This window comes from Ceratina calcarata, unplaced genomic scaffold (genome assembly GCF_001652005.2).
Source record: "Ceratina calcarata isolate Rehan_Ccalc_2016 unplaced genomic scaffold, ASM165200v1 scaffold43, whole genome shotgun sequence".
NCBI lineage: Eukaryota > Metazoa > Arthropoda > Insecta > Hymenoptera > Apidae > Ceratina > Ceratina calcarata.
Window position 1 is genome coordinate 677,882 of NW_017166721.1, and position 16,048 is coordinate 693,929.

General features: G+C 41.3%; 6 protein-coding genes across 8 annotated transcripts in view; 4 read left to right on the plus strand and 2 right to left on the minus strand.

The window, feature by feature from the left end:
* The window catches only part of siz (Brefeldin-resistant Arf-GEF family protein schizo), a 45,892-nt gene extending 40,551 nt beyond the window's left edge, over window positions 1–5,341 (minus strand). For both annotated transcript variants that reach the window (XM_018027730.2, XM_018027727.2), the window contains exon 1: window positions 4,454–5,341. In XM_018027730.2, the coding sequence (XP_017883219.1) occupies window positions 4,454–4,686 (233 nt within the window). In that variant the 5' untranslated portion in view covers window positions 4,687–5,341. The remainder of the gene's footprint in view (window positions 1–4,453) is intronic.
* An 8-nt stretch (window positions 5,342–5,349) lies between these two features.
* On the plus strand, window positions 5,350–8,646 carry Tsf2 (transferrin 2). Its single transcript, XM_018027689.2, has 8 exons — window positions 5,350–5,416; window positions 5,603–6,015; window positions 6,080–6,377; window positions 6,453–6,922; window positions 7,002–7,166; window positions 7,241–7,329; window positions 7,389–7,729; window positions 7,796–8,646. Exons 1-8 carry the CDS (start codon window positions 5,350–5,352, stop codon window positions 8,434–8,436), a joined length of 2,484 nt encoding a protein of 827 aa, XP_017883178.1. The 3' UTR covers window positions 8,437–8,646.
* A 49-nt stretch (window positions 8,647–8,695) lies between these two features.
* Window positions 8,696–11,404, minus strand: LOC108626803 (uncharacterized). Its single transcript, XM_018027683.2, has 4 exons — window positions 11,362–11,404; window positions 9,223–9,367; window positions 9,029–9,139; window positions 8,696–8,964 (listed from the first exon to the last, which is right to left on the minus strand). The coding sequence occupies exons 2-4, from the start codon at window positions 9,355–9,357 to the stop codon at window positions 8,713–8,715; spliced, it is 498 nt and encodes a 165-aa protein (XP_017883172.1). The 5' UTR covers window positions 9,358–9,367; window positions 11,362–11,404; the 3' UTR covers window positions 8,696–8,712.
* On the plus strand, window positions 9,599–10,312 carry LOC113464586 (uncharacterized). The gene is made up of 3 exons (XM_026815118.1): window positions 9,599–9,794; window positions 9,870–9,999; window positions 10,056–10,312. The coding sequence occupies exons 1-3, from the start codon at window positions 9,687–9,689 to the stop codon at window positions 10,310–10,312; spliced, it is 495 nt and encodes a 164-aa protein (XP_026670919.1). The 5' UTR covers window positions 9,599–9,686.
* On the plus strand, window positions 10,809–12,930 carry LOC108626804 (uncharacterized). The gene is made up of 6 exons (XM_018027685.1): window positions 10,809–10,969; window positions 11,023–11,137; window positions 11,292–11,750; window positions 11,813–12,188; window positions 12,253–12,464; window positions 12,538–12,930. The coding sequence occupies exons 1-6, from the start codon at window positions 10,809–10,811 to the stop codon at window positions 12,883–12,885; spliced, it is 1,671 nt and encodes a 556-aa protein (XP_017883174.1). The 3' UTR covers window positions 12,886–12,930.
* Window positions 12,931–13,165: 235 nt separating this feature from the next.
* Window positions 13,166–15,753, plus strand: LOC108626835 (esterase FE4-like). Of its 2 annotated transcripts, none has more exons than XM_026815107.1 (8): window positions 13,166–13,473; window positions 13,630–13,755; window positions 13,813–13,972; window positions 14,034–14,410; window positions 14,661–14,832; window positions 14,895–15,085; window positions 15,155–15,299; window positions 15,356–15,457. In XM_026815107.1, exons 1-8 carry the CDS (start codon window positions 13,279–13,281, stop codon window positions 15,370–15,372), a joined length of 1,383 nt encoding a protein of 460 aa, XP_026670908.1. In that variant the 5' UTR covers window positions 13,166–13,278; the 3' UTR covers window positions 15,373–15,457. The 2 variants fall into 2 exon arrangements, with proteins under 2 accessions (XP_026670908.1, XP_017883230.1); XM_018027741.2 differs by having other exon boundaries at window positions 13,167–13,473; window positions 15,367–15,753.
* Window positions 15,754–16,048: the final 295 nt, after the last annotated feature.

Below are 16,048 nucleotides of genomic sequence, written 5' to 3' on the forward strand. Positions count from 1 at the left end.
TTTTTGTCAAAAGTTGGCTGTTTCGACGGTGGAATGGTCGGATTTCGTCAATGCCAATAAAATGCCATATAATCATACTTAACTCGTTAAATATTGAAATTAGAAGAAAAATGCATAGAATCTTTCTTTGTAGAGGATGTCAGTGCCTAAAACTTCGATATAAAAAGCTTTTCGCCAGCGTCAATAATTAATTGAATATTTCCTTCAATACTTTTTAGCACGTAGCTATTTATTATTAGCATTCTTCTCCCGACGTCTGATTTCTTTTTAATTATAGGAAATGCGTTTTTCTAAAGTACATAAACCTTTGGGTTTGACTGTATAGCCAATACATCCTTAATTCGTGTCCCACACGATTTTCCTTTTCGTTTTCTTCAATTACAGGAGAAATCAATGGGAACGCAACAGCGTGCAACCATAGCCTACTTCGGTAGTACGACAATTCTGTTTCTATTGCCCATTCCCCGGTTTAACTATCGGTGCTCACCGTTCTAACCCGTTAAGCAGTGACGTTTCATTTGCGGACTCAGAAACCGAGGGAAATTTACGTTGATTAAGCCGGCCCGAGAATTTTCCAAGCTTTCTCTACGTTTAAATCTCTTTACGATCGCGTATTAAACGACACTGATGATCGACTAGAATTTCAATTTAATCACAGCTATCCATGCTTTAGCCATGAGCGATGCAGCAGTCACTATTCGGTGGTTGGAAGAATGATCAATCACGACTCTTCGCTTGGTACCGTTTCCGAGATTTCGGGACCGAGCGAAAAACTACGAATTATATGGAGAGTAGAATGAAGCAAAAGACTACGAAGATTAGAATTTCTGTATCCTAAATTGTATATTGATTAATAAATGAAAGAAAACAAATCTTGAAATTTTTATTTCAAGATCCTTGACCAAATGACTAAACCTAGAGATCGTTACTTAAGAAGTGTTCGAGCCGAGTTCATGAGTGTAGAGCTGGACATTGCAGATAGTACCGTGCGAAAACCTACAATCTCGTTTAGAATCTGTATCTCAGATGGGTCCTTCTTGAACGTCAAATCAAGGGCGAATAACTCAGAACTAATCTATTCGTTCTTTATTATCAGTTATTTTTTAATATCCATTTATTTGTTATTTATTAATCAGTTCGTTCATAGTCAATTATTCCTTAACGAGTGGAATTAAAAGGAAATTGCATAGACTTTTTCGTAGTTGACAATTCGCTACGATGAAAAAAAATTTTTGCAATAAACATTTTTCTTGTATTGTAAATTGAGGAAAAGTGTTGTAGAAATGGCATACGAGCTCTCGGTTTAAACGTACTCGATTATACGATTCCATTAAATTGAAAAATTCAAGCGGTTGCAAGTAACGTGTATTGTACGTCCGCGCGTTCAAGAAACATCAATACGAATGATAAATTGAGTCGTTCCAGGTGAATGTGAAAGAAGTGCATTTCGTATTCAAGCAGATGTACTATCGAGATTGAATTATCCGAACCGAAGATAGAATCATATCGAAATGCCTATGATAAGCGTCTTCGTACTGCAGATTTAGAGGCAGAGTCGAATTATTAGAACTCAAAGGCGTTTTGCGGTTGTCAAACAAGTCTATAATTTCTGTAATGAAAGTTAAACGTCCGATTTAAAAAGCGTCCTGGCTCCTAATTAGACGATCTCGAACGGAACAGCATTCGCGTGTCTGCCGGTTCGATACTCTTAATTAACTTTAAACTTTCCAAGTATTAACAGCTTGCCAAACCGAACGAAGGAGGCAGCTGTTCGAACATTTTCAACGTATTCCTCGTTATCATAATCAAACTTTGCCACGTTTATTGTTTGCACAGCTGGGATGCTCGAAATTGAATAGTCGCGATTTTTTCAGAAGTCGAAGAGTTCGCAAAATCGTCGTACGAGGAACTTGTCGTACGAATTCGACGTAAACGTTTCGATTGTCCACTCGAAAACGATCGTTCAAGCAAGATATTATTTTTAAAATGAAGACAATAAGAGTGATCGAGTCTGTATCGCGAGTTAACAAGAGTTCGATATCAGCTAATGCAATATGTATTATCGTATGGCAATTATCAGGGAAATATCAATGAGATACCGTCGTTCGTGTCGCAAACAATTGGAAAACGGATTGGATGGAGGAAATAAACTGCGAATTTGATGCATATATAAGAGTAGGCTGAATATTATCATTTCAGATGACTAAAGAAATACGTATTCTGTAATCGAAAATCAATTAAAGCTGAATTGAAAGCAAAAACTAAAAAGAGATCCATGGATGTACTCTCTGCCAATGTGAAAAAATGAGTCGCACGTTTTCAGTCGCAATATTGTGCAAGTGCACCGAGGTTAACCGGTCACGCCAAATATATCCGTAGCTGGTAATTGCCCTACCACGATTGGAAACACGGAGAAATTTGACACAGATTCGCTGCCCGTTTATTTTTTCCAGCCTATTTTCCTTTTTCTTTTTGAGACCGGTCAGGCCACTGCTCTATCGCAACGATTCAGAGTTTGAACTTACTGAAAGGCTTCTTTAACGACCGTTTCATCAACGCATCCCATCGGAGGTAATTGATCGTTTGTGTAACTACTGTAACTGTAACGGAATGAAGCGAAGCCAGATGCGATTGTACTTGAAATTGCCTCGTAGTCGGACATAAAACGCATCAAATGTAAAAAGAAACTTTGTTAGGTGAAATGGAATACCGTCAGACTTTTCTTCTCGACGAGAAAAGTTTGATTCTTTTCTAACAGTCATGGATTCTAAAAATACTATTTTCGTTTAACTAAAATAAGCGTCGGTTCGCCGGCTTTGTTAAGTCGAGTATTATGCAATAGAATCGGTGGTTAATTAGTTTCGCAATGGCGAGTACGTACAACTAGGGACACGATTTGCAGTCGCATGCATGACTCAACCTGTGAGAACGATTCGCTGCTTGCCATTTTTCTCTTTCAGAGACGGACGAGGCTCGAAAGCGTGGTTAACCTTGCGAGTTCGCACGTCTACACCCGTGGCTCTGCGAGTAATCGCGACACGAGTCTTATTTAGGAAACGTGAATTTTCGTTGAGAATTCCTAGAAAATGTTCTTCGTTTCGATAGATTACTTTACTCCTTTACAAACTGCAAACGCATGGACGGCAAAGCGAGTTTCCCTCACCGGAAACTGTGTTCTTTCAATTACGGCAGCAATTTCTATACCTGGCTGGCAGAGGAGATCAGAGAGAACGATGAAATGCAATAACTTCCTACGAGCGAAGGTATCATCGTCGAAGAGCTTCGCACGCGTATGAAATCGATCATGTGGGAACAGTTAGTTTTTCCGAAGAACGCTACATATGCGGCTTAGCCGTGCGATTTCAGATAAAACGTCGCGATTTAATGATCGACCCAATTTCACGGCTGACAACAATATGGCATGAGAGAGGTTTCCTCCGTACTCTCGTGTTACAGGAATCAATAGGAACAGCTCGGCATCAAGGTTAATTGTCTATCATTCACCGGTAATTGTTAAGAAAACGTTATTCTTTTTAAAGCTCACGCCTTCAGTAATACGCGAGTTGAATATTCTTATTTGAAACATTCATCGCATAGTCGCGTAACTCGTTTGTTACATTTTACATAATATGAGCAGAAGTTAGAAAACGTGTGGACAGACCAATTATGTAAGATAAAAGCGGAGAAACCGATGCGTGACGTGCAACAATTTTTCCTAATTACATATACGTATTATATCAGCGAAACCGCGCTAAACCGGTGAAGCAACCAACGAAATTTCTCTCCATCTCGCGTATTGACATTAACGTAAGGACAAATATTTTATTTTTCGCAACGTATATCGTTTCGCAACGCCCATAACGTTACGCGAAACCGATAAACAACAAGCTTCAGCGATTATGAAGTTCGCTTAGCCAAAAGTTTGTTCGGAAAATTCCACGCATCGTTCAGCACCGTTCATTTAGTCGCGTAAATATCAGACACAGTTCGCTAGAAAGGTCGCCTTATGCGATTTTGTTCAGTAATCTAACAATTGTTTAACGTATCGTGCAGTTGACGAAGTCACTGCAACAACAAATGTACTTAATAAAATATATCATGAGATCGTCTCGTGAGATAGTCCTGCATCGTCTAAAGTTAAAATACTCTGGCAAATAGACGAGAAGCAAGGAGGCACTGATCCATTATACGAATATTTTATACGCCTCTGTGTTTCTACGTTTTGCTAATGTGCACATGAATTTACGAATCATGCAAGCGTTCAGCCCGTTCAATTACTACACCTACGCCTAAGTCAACGTTACCAACATAAACACTCGCAAAGTATTTACTATAATTGCACTGATAGCCGTTTTGCGCTAAAAAATGGGCTGACATACGCGCGGTATCCACGCTGGATTGTTAGAATAGCAAGTGACAAATGTAAAGAGTGGCTATAATTTCATGTAACTACCTGTCATCCAGGAGACGCGTGAGATCGGTCATCTCGCGCTCGAACTTGAATTTTGACACCTCGCAGAGCAGGGCGTCACGCTCGCCGATGACCTCCGACAGTTCACGTTGCAGCCTCTCGATCTCCGCATACTGCCGGCTGATCAATTGATTCTTCTCTTCAAGGATGGTCTCGAAGTCGGTGTCCAGGATGCCGCCGGCCGGGTCACCGACACTTCCCAGTACCGCGCTCATACCGTTTGTTTACCTTCACAAAGCCGCGCGCACACACGTTTTCGGTCCTGTCGTCCGCGGTATTCGGTGGCTGGTCTCGCGAACGCTTACTACGGGGGGCAGGAGATTGCGAACGAGATCACGAACGGCACGCGCGTCCACTATCAGCACGCGGCACACGTAGAAACGCCCCCAGCCCCATATCCAAAGCGAAATCGCACGGAACGGACCCACTGTCCGTGAGAACGAGACGAAGAACCATCCACGGCGCAACACCGTTTCACCGCGTACTCGCCATCTTGCGTCTATTGCCACCTCTCGGTCTCGGTTCGTGCCGCCAGTCCTGAATCACGATCGTTCCTCTTGCCCTCTTGCCTTTTCCAATTCCACTGGATATTATCGTTTGTCCACAAGCTTTTTAGGCAGCGCATGCGTCCGTCGTTGGAACTGGAGCACCATCACCGTCGTCCTCGCGTCGTCCGTATCCCGCCAACTCGTGGAACCCAGCGACATCTTACACTACGTTATTTAAATCCATCGCTTTCATCACCTACGGAGGAGATATAGTTAAGCAAGCTACAGGAGCTACAGTAAATGCTTTTGCTTACGAATGCGTGGTAAAATGGGTGTTGTCTTTTATGTCAATTGATCGAAATTAATTTTTAAAGAAAAAGTAATATTAAAATGTTGCCAAGAAATTGTATCCATCTGCTTTTGATATGCCTCAAGTTGGTCTGGCACTTTGCGTACGGTATGAATTTTATTTTTTAAGTAATTCTTAATGTTTCCTGTTGCGTTGATTCAGCAGATTAATCATTTGCTAATTAAAGAAGTTGTTGACATATTATGAAAAATAAGATACGCTGAATCATGTAGCAGTCGTTAATATATTAAGCGCATGCAATTAACACCCTGTATTAATTCGATTTATTCGTAGGACAAAATCTTAACAACACCGCTACATGGTGCACAATATCCGAGGCTGAACAGAACAAGTGTAATGCATTTTCACGGGCAGTGGATCGTGAAATAGCATTCTTTGGACATAACTATATTTCTTTGCAATGCAAACAAGCATTTAATAAGGAAGAATGCATGATCATGCTGGATCAAGAGAAGGCTCAGATAACCACGCTGGATGCTGGTGAAATTTTTATAGCAGGACGGTATCACAGCTTGATACCATTCATGCAGGAAATATATGAGACTAAAGTCGGTTATCAGTACACGGTTGCAGTTATTAAAAAAGGATCACTGTCAGATGTTCAGACTTTGCATGATCTAAGAGGCAAAAAGGCCTGTTTTGCTGGTCTTGGAATGCTTGCCGGTTGGGTCATGCCAATTCATACTGTAAGTATTTTCTGCTTTAATATGCTTGTAACTCTACTTCAAATAACATTTCTATTTTATGTAGCTCATGAGACAAGGTGGACTAGAGATCATAGACTGTAACAATCACGTGAAATCCGCTATTAAATTCTTTGGACCTAGCTGTGCCGTAAATTCATTAATAGATAAATATAATCCACTGGGAGATAATTCTGATCAGTTGTGTAAATTATGTATCGGGAAGATACCCACTGAAAGATGTACCACCTCGGATCCTTACGCCGGATACGAAGGAGCATTTAGATGTTTGGTAGAGGCAGGGGAAATCGCATTCTTAGTGCATACGACCGTCGAGGAAATGACATCGACCACATTTGACTTCAGTAAGTTCCTCGTTATACGTATTGCATTTTGTTTAAATACTCTGATAACGAGCAAGATCTTGTTTCTTCAAACAGATTCGGTAAAGAAAGACCAGTTTGAATTGCTCTGTCGCGATGGTACTCGCAAACCCGTTGACGATTATAAAACCTGTAATTGGGGTATCGTTCCATCGCGCGCTATCGTAACATCGTCCGCTACAAATATCGAGACCCGTCGACTCTATCAGCGATTTTTAGAGAAAGCAGTTCGAATATTGGGCAATCGTAGTGCAAGAAATTCGACAGAATTTAATGACAATCGCTTTGAGAATCGGCCAGACTACAATAACAGATTTGACGATAATAATTTTAATAGGAGCGATCGTGTCAGGCCGTACGAATATAGCATTGAAAATAATGAAAATCGTAACGGATACGGAAGAAATTACAACGGAAATGAACTTTCACGGGATCGAACAGAATCGACGGACATACAACCGATAGAAACCTTCGATCTGTTCGAATCCGCGCCTAGATACGGAATGCATCGTAATTTAATGTTTTCCGTAAGTTGAATCCTTCCACTAAATGTGTACTATTACATATCTTGTCCTCGTTACTTTATTTGTAATCGTGCAATGTCAGGATTCAGCGCGGGACTTCGTTCAATTACTCGAGAAGGATCAAATATACACCGCTTACTTAGGCAGATCTTTAGATCCAATAATGGAAATTCGTCGCTGCCCTGTCAGTAAAATGACGTTATGCATTACATCCGATCCGGAAATGGAAAAATGTATAAAAATGAAGGTAAGGTTTTAAAACGACGCAACATTCAAACATTGTTTTCAACGACCATCGCCTAATCCTCGTTCCCATATCAGATAGCACTAAAAGCGCAATTGTTGAAGCCCGAGTTAATCTGCTACAAAGGTCATAGTCATATACACTGCATGCAGGCAATACAGACAGGGTATGTATTTAAAAAAATTACAGAACAAATTATTTGAAAATTAATTCGTGCTTTCGTAGAACCGCCGATGTAGCGGTACTAGACACCAGCGACGTATATACTGCCGGTTTGCGTTTCGACTTGATTCCGTTCATATCCGAAGTTTACAACTTGCCTACACCGGAATACTACGTGGTCGCCGTAGCGAAAGAAGAGGACGATAACACGGACTTGACTTATCTTAAGAATAAGAATACTTGTCACACAGGAATCAATACTGCCGCCGGTTGGGTCTATCCGCTTGCATATCTACTCTCTAACACTTGGATTCGGGGCTACGGTTGCGATTCGGTTCGCGCCGCTGCCGAGTATTTCAGCAAGTCTTGCGTTCCCGGCGCTCTCAGCACCGAGTACAACATAGGTAATTGCAATTTTCTAAATTCAAGATCGATAATATTTCTAGGTTGATCAATTGCATTGATTGCAGGAGTGCCATACGACAACATGTGCGATCTGTGTCACGGCGCGAGTTATCGCTATTGCCGCAGGGACGCGTCTGAGGATTACTACGGTTACACGGGTGCCTTTAGGTGTTTGGTCGAAGGAGGAGGAGACGTGGCTTTCGTGAAACACACGACGGTCGCGGAGAATACTGACGGAAAACGGCGAGAAACCTGGGCGCGTAATACCTTTACAAAGGACTTTGAACTGCTTTGCCCGGACGGCACTCGTCGACCATCCACTGATTACGAGCATTGCAATCTAGGAAAAGTAGCGGCGAACGCAATAGTAACGCGTGGTGGATACTACGGGCATAATGAGACACAAATAAATGCTTACATAAATTTATTTATTTACGCTCAACAATTTTACGGCAGAAGAGAACAGGACGAATTTAGTTTTAGCATGTTTTACAGTCAGCCGCCTTACAGCGATCTGATATTCCAAGACGCGACGCAACAGTTAATGGTGATACCACCGGAAAAGAGAGAATTCAGCGCGTATTTAGGGCCAGATTTTATGAGAGCTAGGAGAATCGTCGACTGCGCCGCCGGCGCGTCGACTATCGAACATTCGATACTGGCCACGTTACTTACGATTGCGCTCAGTTACATATTCAGTAGATAAGTGAATCACTTAGCTTCTTCCCAAATTATATAATCTGTAATAGAAGAAGCGCAGTAGTTTGTATTATGCATTAGCTTACGTATTTTCAGATTTAAGTCTCGTCCGTCCATTTCAGAGAACTTTACACCATTTTAATGCATGTATTAATTATATGTACAGTTTATGCCGTCCATTAATACTTTTTTAATAAAGGAGATTTATAAATTTTTACTTGTGCCTGCTTCAATATATAACTCCGAGTCGTTCCTTACAGCTTTAAATCTTGGACATCCTTTCTTACACAGTCTTAAAATCATTCGTTATTTCCTTCAACCTCTTTTTTACCAATGAAAATAGCCGGATGCCCATTTTTTTAGGTAACACGATCTGCGAATGTCTTTTTCTTGGTCCCAAATTCATTTTACAATTTTTTGGCACGTTCATATTCGTTTTAACTTTTTTCATCCTTGCTCTTTTACGCGAGTATATGTAACTCTTTTGATTCTCTATCACGGGAGGTCTCGAAACCTTTCGCGCAGAGTCGTTCACCTTGATAAATAAAATTGTTTAATATTTTATACGAGATCTGAGAATGAAAAACAATTTAATTTACACTCAGAAAGCGACTTTTGTTTTCCAATTTGGTTTTTATAGTTTTCGGCAGAGCCAAGATATCGATGCGCCTCAGTTTCTTTATATTCCTTTGCTTCTTTTTACAACGTTTCTGGAAACAGATATACCACTTGATCCATCGTATCTCAAGTGCAATATAAGTTTCTATCGTTGCGTTGATAAAAATTACCTTACTTTTTTTGATTTTTTATTTTCTACCGGTGGATCCTTATCGACGTTTTCTATGATACTTATGCTTTTCACTTTTCTAGGAGCACACCAATAAGTTTTTCTTTTAATGCGGCGTTTTCTGACAATAGATTTCGACATCGTTTCCTGCCTGTTACGCAAAGAATTTTATTAAAAAACACGGGGGAAGTAGGAAGATATAGAAAAGGACTATTTACTCTGGCTTTAACATTGTAAAAATGGAATTTCGTCGATTAAAACTTAAAATTTTGTTCACGCTTATAGTTAACTAATTTATTTATTCGGATCTCTTCCTCCCTGTGAAATAGAATTGAAGTTCGCCAACATCCTATTTCACAATCGTTTCTGTCAGGCATCGATAACATCTAACCACCCAAGTAAAACATCCAAAATTCATCGTAACATCTTTCAACTTCCAAGTCTCAAATTAAATAGTAATTTAACTACAAATGAACGATATGAACACGGATGTCCATCAAGATAGTACACCTAGATATGAAAAATTAGCGAAACCAAAAAAAAGAATTGACACCACTAGCAACTACAATGCTTTTAATGTACGTAGACGAAATTTGGAGAACGCGATTAATTCAAGCGAAAATCATCATCCCAATTCCGTCGTATTGTTTTAGGTAAAACGCGGAGCGTTGTATTATCAAATTACGGACTCGTTGAACAAACTGGCTCAACCGAAACATAAACCAGTGACGAACGTGATTAATACATCCAATTACACTATTAGAAGTCCTGCCATAAGTACAGGTGCGTAGACCACTTTCATTTAATTAATACACAGAACGTAGCTAAATCGTTTTCAGTGAAACAAGGGCATCACAGGTTGATAAATACTAACGAGCAATCGAAAGACGCGCAAGAATCGAGGAAGAAGAAATTTTTATTGGACACATACGCCCGCATCACTGCGGCGAGGAATAAAGGATGCTCGAAACGGTTGCACGAACTCGCTAAACCCAAACATTTTACACCTCGCACCGAGCCCTACGAGGACATGGACAATTACTATCAATCTTTCCAGAAATACAACGGCTCCACACAGCTCCTGAAGAAACGATAAAACTATAGTCATATCATGTATAAAGATATTCAATAAATAGTATCGATCGGCAACTTGTACAAAAGTCTATCCTAAATCCTCATATTGAATTAAACACCCGGAACTAAGAATTGAAAATTTAATTTTTCCACGTGCGCATGCCAAATGGGTCGGGAATCGTTTTCGGTACTTGGCTTGCTCGCTTTTTTATATTTGTAGCATTGGAAGACAAATGAACGTTTCCAACCCTTCAAACTTCGGACTTTGCGGAACCCGATCCGATATAAGTCGACAAAAAAATGGAAAAATAATACAAAAAAAATGATCGACTCAATCGAAAATATAACGCTAGAATAATGTAGCCCTTAACATTCCTACCGTTCGCCGCGACGCAATACTAAATTGAAAATGAAATATATAACTTGGGCCTCGCACAAATAGTTAATCAAAGCAATAAGATGGAGAGCAGTCACGCATTCAAATAGAATTCATTAAATTCCGGCAATAGTTTTGGAACATGGCCCCGCGAGTCAAGAAGTCCGTGAGGAGCGCCGCATCCCGCGGTAAAGTTGTGCCCGCGAGAGATGTGAGAGAGACGAAGGAAGCGGCTGGGAGAAGAGCCGAATCTCCTAGATCGAGTAGCAGAAGAAGAAGTGAAAGATCGGCGTCGAAAGTAAAGTAAGTGAGGTCACTTAATTAATTAGAATCCTTTTAACGCGATCGGTTCTTAGGAAGTATAAACTAAAGTTGAAAGGATGGCTGCAAACGCCGCAGGATTGGGCGCGTTTCGACGCCTGGGCAAAAGTGAACGCTCTACCGAAGCAATATCCCGAACCCGAGCCCATAGTAAGTAAAATAAACTTTGAATAATGTAATAATATTAGACGTTGGGTAAAGACTCCTAAGAATAAAAATAACATTTTCGACATTCAAACCGTGTACGCTTAATTATAAGAACTAAGAGGTAGTATTATACTTTTTACGAGCAACGACGTTTTAGATTCGACCGGTGAAACCATTGCACCTGTTGAGGAAGAGGATCAAGCTGTTGGCCGAACCAAAGGACACACCTGACCCGAGCGTTTTCTGCAGGCCGCTGGAGCACAAGATTCCGAAAGCCGCGTTGAAAGCGAAGGCGTCTAGGCGAACGATCCTGCTCGCCCTGCCGAATATAAAACTGTGCGATTTCGGTCGCATTTTTTATAAAGTTTCCCCGGCAGCTTTAACGTACGAACCGTCGGAGAGAATGCTCGAACTGAGCAAACCCCGCATTTTCGTTCCGGAGGAATGCAAGCCGCCCAGGTTGTCGATGTGCGAGAGGCGGGGACTGGACGAGGAAAGATTACGACAATTGGCCTTGGCAAAGAAATTGCTCGATTGCCCGGATCAGCTGACTCCAGAAGAGATAGCGGAACTTTTCACACCTCAGGGTATAAAGAGGAGCGCGCTTACGTACAAGGTACGTGTTGCGATACACGCCACAAGTTTTCGCAGATACAACAAAGTCCTTGTTCCGATTAGATCACACCGTGGATGGATTATTTGGCGCTGCCTCTGTACAAGAAGATAAAGCCGAGAAAAGACAAGACCGCGAAAACTTGGAAGAAAGTGATAGTCGAAGAAGGAGAGAAGAGAGGCAAGTCGGCCATGGCTGCATTCAAAAAGAAACAGGAAAAAGAGGAGAGTAAGAAGAGGAAGTCAACGAAGAAGTACAAGAAGAAAGATGAGAAAACTCCTGAAAGTGGCGACACGGCAGACGAAGAAGAAAAAGAACTGACCGAAGAAGATAAAGAAAAAGAGAAAAAAAGAAAAATGATGAAGCACGCTTGGAGGTACGCGGCGGAACCGTGTAAAGATGATCCGCACGGTGTCAAGAGAGGAGCGTTAAAGGGTCAAGGTACGTAGCGATGAAAAATTAGCGTGGGCGGACATAAATTCATCTACGTATTTATCTATTCCAGCGTCTGAGCGTACGGAGGAATTAGCTAAGCCACGCGATCGCAAGGATAAAGTGTCCAAAGCGAGTCCGTTCACGGTGAAGAAAAGCGCTTTGTCCGCTTCGGCCTCCGGAAGAGTCGAAGATTTGGCCAAAGCTAAAAAACCTCGAAGTCCCGTCGAGAAGAGGCCACCTCGAGAGAAAGACAAATATGGAAGACCGATATTCATAATGCCTGTACGATATTTAAAGCTCTCGAGGTCGAGTGAGTTTTAGCGAATGCATGAATTCATTTATAAATTTTTCATAGGTTTACGGAAAAGTGTTGCCCGAAGCACCACCGTATCCGAAAGCCGAATGTCCGTCGAAAGAGAAGAAGAAAGTCGTCAAAAGGCGTCCGATCGATCCAATTGTTTACGAACCGACCTACGATCCCTGTGAATATCCCGAATGGGCGAAGAGGCAAAAGGCTGAGAGGAAAAGAGCCGAGAAATTATTACCGAAACGTAAAAGTAAAAGGAAGGCGAGAAAGAAGCGAACGAATGTGTACAAAGTGGAAGCTGGAGAAGAGACGGAGGCTGCCAAAGAAGAGGAACCTGCCACAGAAACAGAAACAGAAACGGAAACAGAAACAGAGGCAGACACTGAAGAGGAATAAACCGGTAGATAACAGGCCGATAAAAACAGACACGTGTAATGAGAAACAGGATATAAGTTCTAATAAAATATTAATGGTTTCTACATGTATACGTTGTAATGGTTTTACTTATTTCTTATCATTATCACCTACCGATAATTTTTATTTACATTTTTCCTTATAGATGTTCACGTATTATTAAGGACTAAATGAACTGTTTGCTGTTTTTTAATTGGTCGTTACAGAACAGCTGTTGAATACGATTAAGATAATAATTAATTTCCCAACAAGGTCTCGGTTACCCATTATATTCGATGACTATCGTTCCTTGAGTCTCGGTCACTGACTTTCCACGTGTAGAGGAACGTCCGCGCGAACAAGTATTGGAATCGATGAAAATAATAAAAAGATAAAATGAAATTTCTGGACGCCGTCTCCTTTTGTATCATCGGCATAGGTTGCGTTTTTTGCTGTACAGCGCAGCCGGAAGTGACAGCGCCGATCGGAAGAATACATGGATCTATTATTCGTTCAAGGCTCGGTCGAGAGATTTATTCCTTCCGCGGAGTGAGATACGCCGAGCCGCCCACTGGGGAACGACGTTTTCAGGTAAACAGTTTTATTCTTTTCTCGACACCGTAATTTTATTAATCCTACAAAGATAAGCAGCTACTCGGGCATTTGTCAAACTTTATCATCAACCTTCAAGCTTCTTCCTTCGCGTTTATCGGTGAGAATAACTCGCGTAATTTTCCCACGACGCAGATTCCCGTTCCAGCTGCGGACTGGGACGACGTCTTCGACGCCTCTCAGGAAGGTCCGGCGTGTCCAAATTTGCGAAATACAAACATATCGGAAGACTGCTTGCGTCTAAACGTTTATACCACAAAAGTACATATACGCATCAGGCATGTCTGAAGGATACGAATAAAACGTAATTGTTTGTAGTTACCTTCGGAACGAGAGAATCCAAACAGATCCGTACTCGTATACTTTCATCCGGGCGGTTTTTACGACATGTCTGGTCAAAGTTTGTACTGGGGCCCTCAGTACCTGTTGGATCAAGATGTAGTTTTAGTGACCGTGAATAATCGACTCGGTTCACTGGGTAATTTATATCTAAAGAATCAAGGCTTCGTCCGGCGTTCAAACGTTCGTTCCTTGGACAGGTTTCATCAGCACAGGCGATTCGTTAGCTCCGGGAAATTTAGGATTTAAAGATCAAGTAATAGCGCTTCGTTGGATTCAAAGGAACATCGCCGCTTTCGGTGGTGATCCAAATTCCGTGACTATATCCGGCTGCAGCATCGGAGGAACATCAGTTATGTTGCACATGGTGTCACCGATGTCTAAGGGTTTGTTCCACAGAGCGATCGTTATGAGTGGAGAACTCATGATCAACGAGCCTTATCCAACCGATCAAATGAATCTCGCGCAGAAACAGGCCAGGATTCTGGACTGTCCTACCGATAATAGCACGGTGATATTGAATTGTCTCAGATCGAGGCCGGTCGAGAACTTTAGAAATACTTTGTTCCAGTTTTTCGTTAGTTCGATTCATATACGTAGATACACGTACGGAATACTCATTAGATTCAAGACCGACTTCACGCGCACGCATAGAAAATATGGCACGTTCTTTCCCTACTTTAGTAGTTTTCATGCGTCGTTGCTATTTGAACTTACATGAGCCACACCTTCTGTGTACGAACGGAAGAAGTTCGGAATCCAATGAGCCGTCTGTACGTAGTCTGCGGATACGATGTATTTATAGAAAAAAGTAATGTGCATATTAGGAAGTCGGTGAAACTCCAGTAGTGATTTGGAAGGCTGTCGTGGAACCGGAGATACCAGGAATCGAACGATTTCTACCGGCTCAACCAGTCGATCTCATCCAACGAGGAGAGTTTTTTCAGGTTCCGACTATGTTCGGAGTAACGAAAGACGAGATCGCTTGTTTGACTGTTAGTAAGTAGTTTCGCTATTTGATATGAACGAGACGATCGTTTCCTATACAATTCTTTTTGCAGTGTTCAATAATCTTAGCAAGATTGGCATAGATATGTACGGCATGTACGAAGGAAGATGGTATCACGAGGCACCGGTTAATCTGGTGTACGAAGAGGGCACACCGCGATCCAGAAACATTAGCGATCAATTAAGACAATTTTATTTCAACGATCAGCCCTTCAGTTCGGATAACGGAGACAATTTTACCCACGTACGTACGTGTATACGTAACGTTTCGCATAATAGTTGATATGATAATTGACCTATCGGTGATCTACAGTTGATGTCCGACGGTCTAATAATATTTCCGATGTACCGCGCGGCGAAGCTGATAGCTCAAAATTCTAAAGAACCGCTTTATTTCTACGAGTCCACGTATCAAGGCCGCTACAGCATGATCATGTTGAACGCGACTACACCTTACGGTAAAAAATTCGCCATTGCGTTCACATTTGTTTCAAGTCGACTTCATTGATTTTAGCATCGTTTCAGGCGTAGTACATATGGACGATACCCAATATTTATTCTACTTCTCAATAGAGTTCCCGTACTTTGACGAAACTGCGCCTGAAATACCCATGGTGGAGTTATACACGTCTCTGTGGGCGAGCTTCATGCAGACTGGTAAACCTGTTCTGAAGGATAACGCACTTACAAATACGACGACGAGCTGGGATAGGTTTTTGCCCGATCTGGATAACTATTTGGAGATCAGTCTCGAGCCTACCATGAAGACTAATCTCTATATCAATAGAATGCGCGAATGGGAGAAACTATTTCCCTTGCCTTACCCGACATAGATTTTGATTTAATAAAAGAATGTTCTTTGTTCCATTGTTACATATCTGTACGCATTCGAATAAATGCATTTGAACGAAATTTGTTGTTTTCTTATTAGAAAACCTTGATGGTACGATCCGTGCATATCAGCTGTACAAATAAGAGCTACACAAACATTCACGTTATCGTTCATTCGTCGTTTTTGTACTTTCCGAGTTTAGAGTTCACACTGTCATTATCATGTAGACTAATATTATATCGCATTGTTCGTTTAATAAGATAAAGAATGAAATTACGAACGATATCGTGCAAAAAAGTTACATTATAAACAGATGATATAGATATAGAAATATGTGTAACATGCGAGCGAGCAAAAAAGATTTGCACATGAATT

Coding starts and splice junctions, on each gene's coding strand:
- Tsf2 (XM_018027689.2), top strand. CDS start 5,350: ATGTTGCCAAGAAATTGTATCCATCTGCTTTTGATATGCCTCAAGTTG. Junction 5,417..5,602: donor GGTCTGGCACTTTGCGTACG/GTATGAATTTTA, acceptor ATTTATTCGTAG/GACAAAATCTTAACAACACC. Junction 7,167..7,240: donor AAAAATGTATAAAAATGAAG/GTAAGGTTTTAA, acceptor TTCCCATATCAG/ATAGCACTAAAAGCGCAATT.
- LOC108626803 (XM_018027683.2), bottom strand. CDS start 9,357: ATGTCGAAATCTATTGTCAGAAAACGCCGCATTAAAAGAAAAACTTAT. Junction 9,140..9,222: donor AAAATAAAAAATCAAAAAAA/GTAAGGTAATTT, acceptor ATCTGTTTCCAG/AAACGTTGTAAAAAGAAGCA. Junction 8,965..9,028: donor ACAAAAGTCGCTTTCTGAGT/GTAAATTAAATT, acceptor TTATTTATCAAG/GTGAACGACTCTGCGCGAAA.
- LOC113464586 (XM_026815118.1), top strand. CDS start 9,687: ATGAACGATATGAACACGGATGTCCATCAAGATAGTACACCTAGATAT. Junction 9,795..9,869: donor GCAACTACAATGCTTTTAAT/GTACGTAGACGA, acceptor GTATTGTTTTAG/GTAAAACGCGGAGCGTTGTA. Junction 10,000..10,055: donor AAGTCCTGCCATAAGTACAG/GTGCGTAGACCA, acceptor AATCGTTTTCAG/TGAAACAAGGGCATCACAGG.
- LOC108626804 (XM_018027685.1), top strand. CDS start 10,809: ATGGCCCCGCGAGTCAAGAAGTCCGTGAGGAGCGCCGCATCCCGCGGT. Junction 11,751..11,812: donor GGAGCGCGCTTACGTACAAG/GTACGTGTTGCG, acceptor TGTTCCGATTAG/ATCACACCGTGGATGGATTA. Junction 12,189..12,252: donor AGGAGCGTTAAAGGGTCAAG/GTACGTAGCGAT, acceptor TATCTATTCCAG/CGTCTGAGCGTACGGAGGAA.
- LOC108626835 (XM_018027741.2), top strand. CDS start 13,279: ATGAAATTTCTGGACGCCGTCTCCTTTTGTATCATCGGCATAGGTTGC. Junction 13,973..14,033: donor TAATCGACTCGGTTCACTGG/GTAATTTATATC, acceptor TTCCTTGGACAG/GTTTCATCAGCACAGGCGAT. Junction 14,833..14,894: donor GATCGCTTGTTTGACTGTTA/GTAAGTAGTTTC, acceptor TTCTTTTTGCAG/TGTTCAATAATCTTAGCAAG.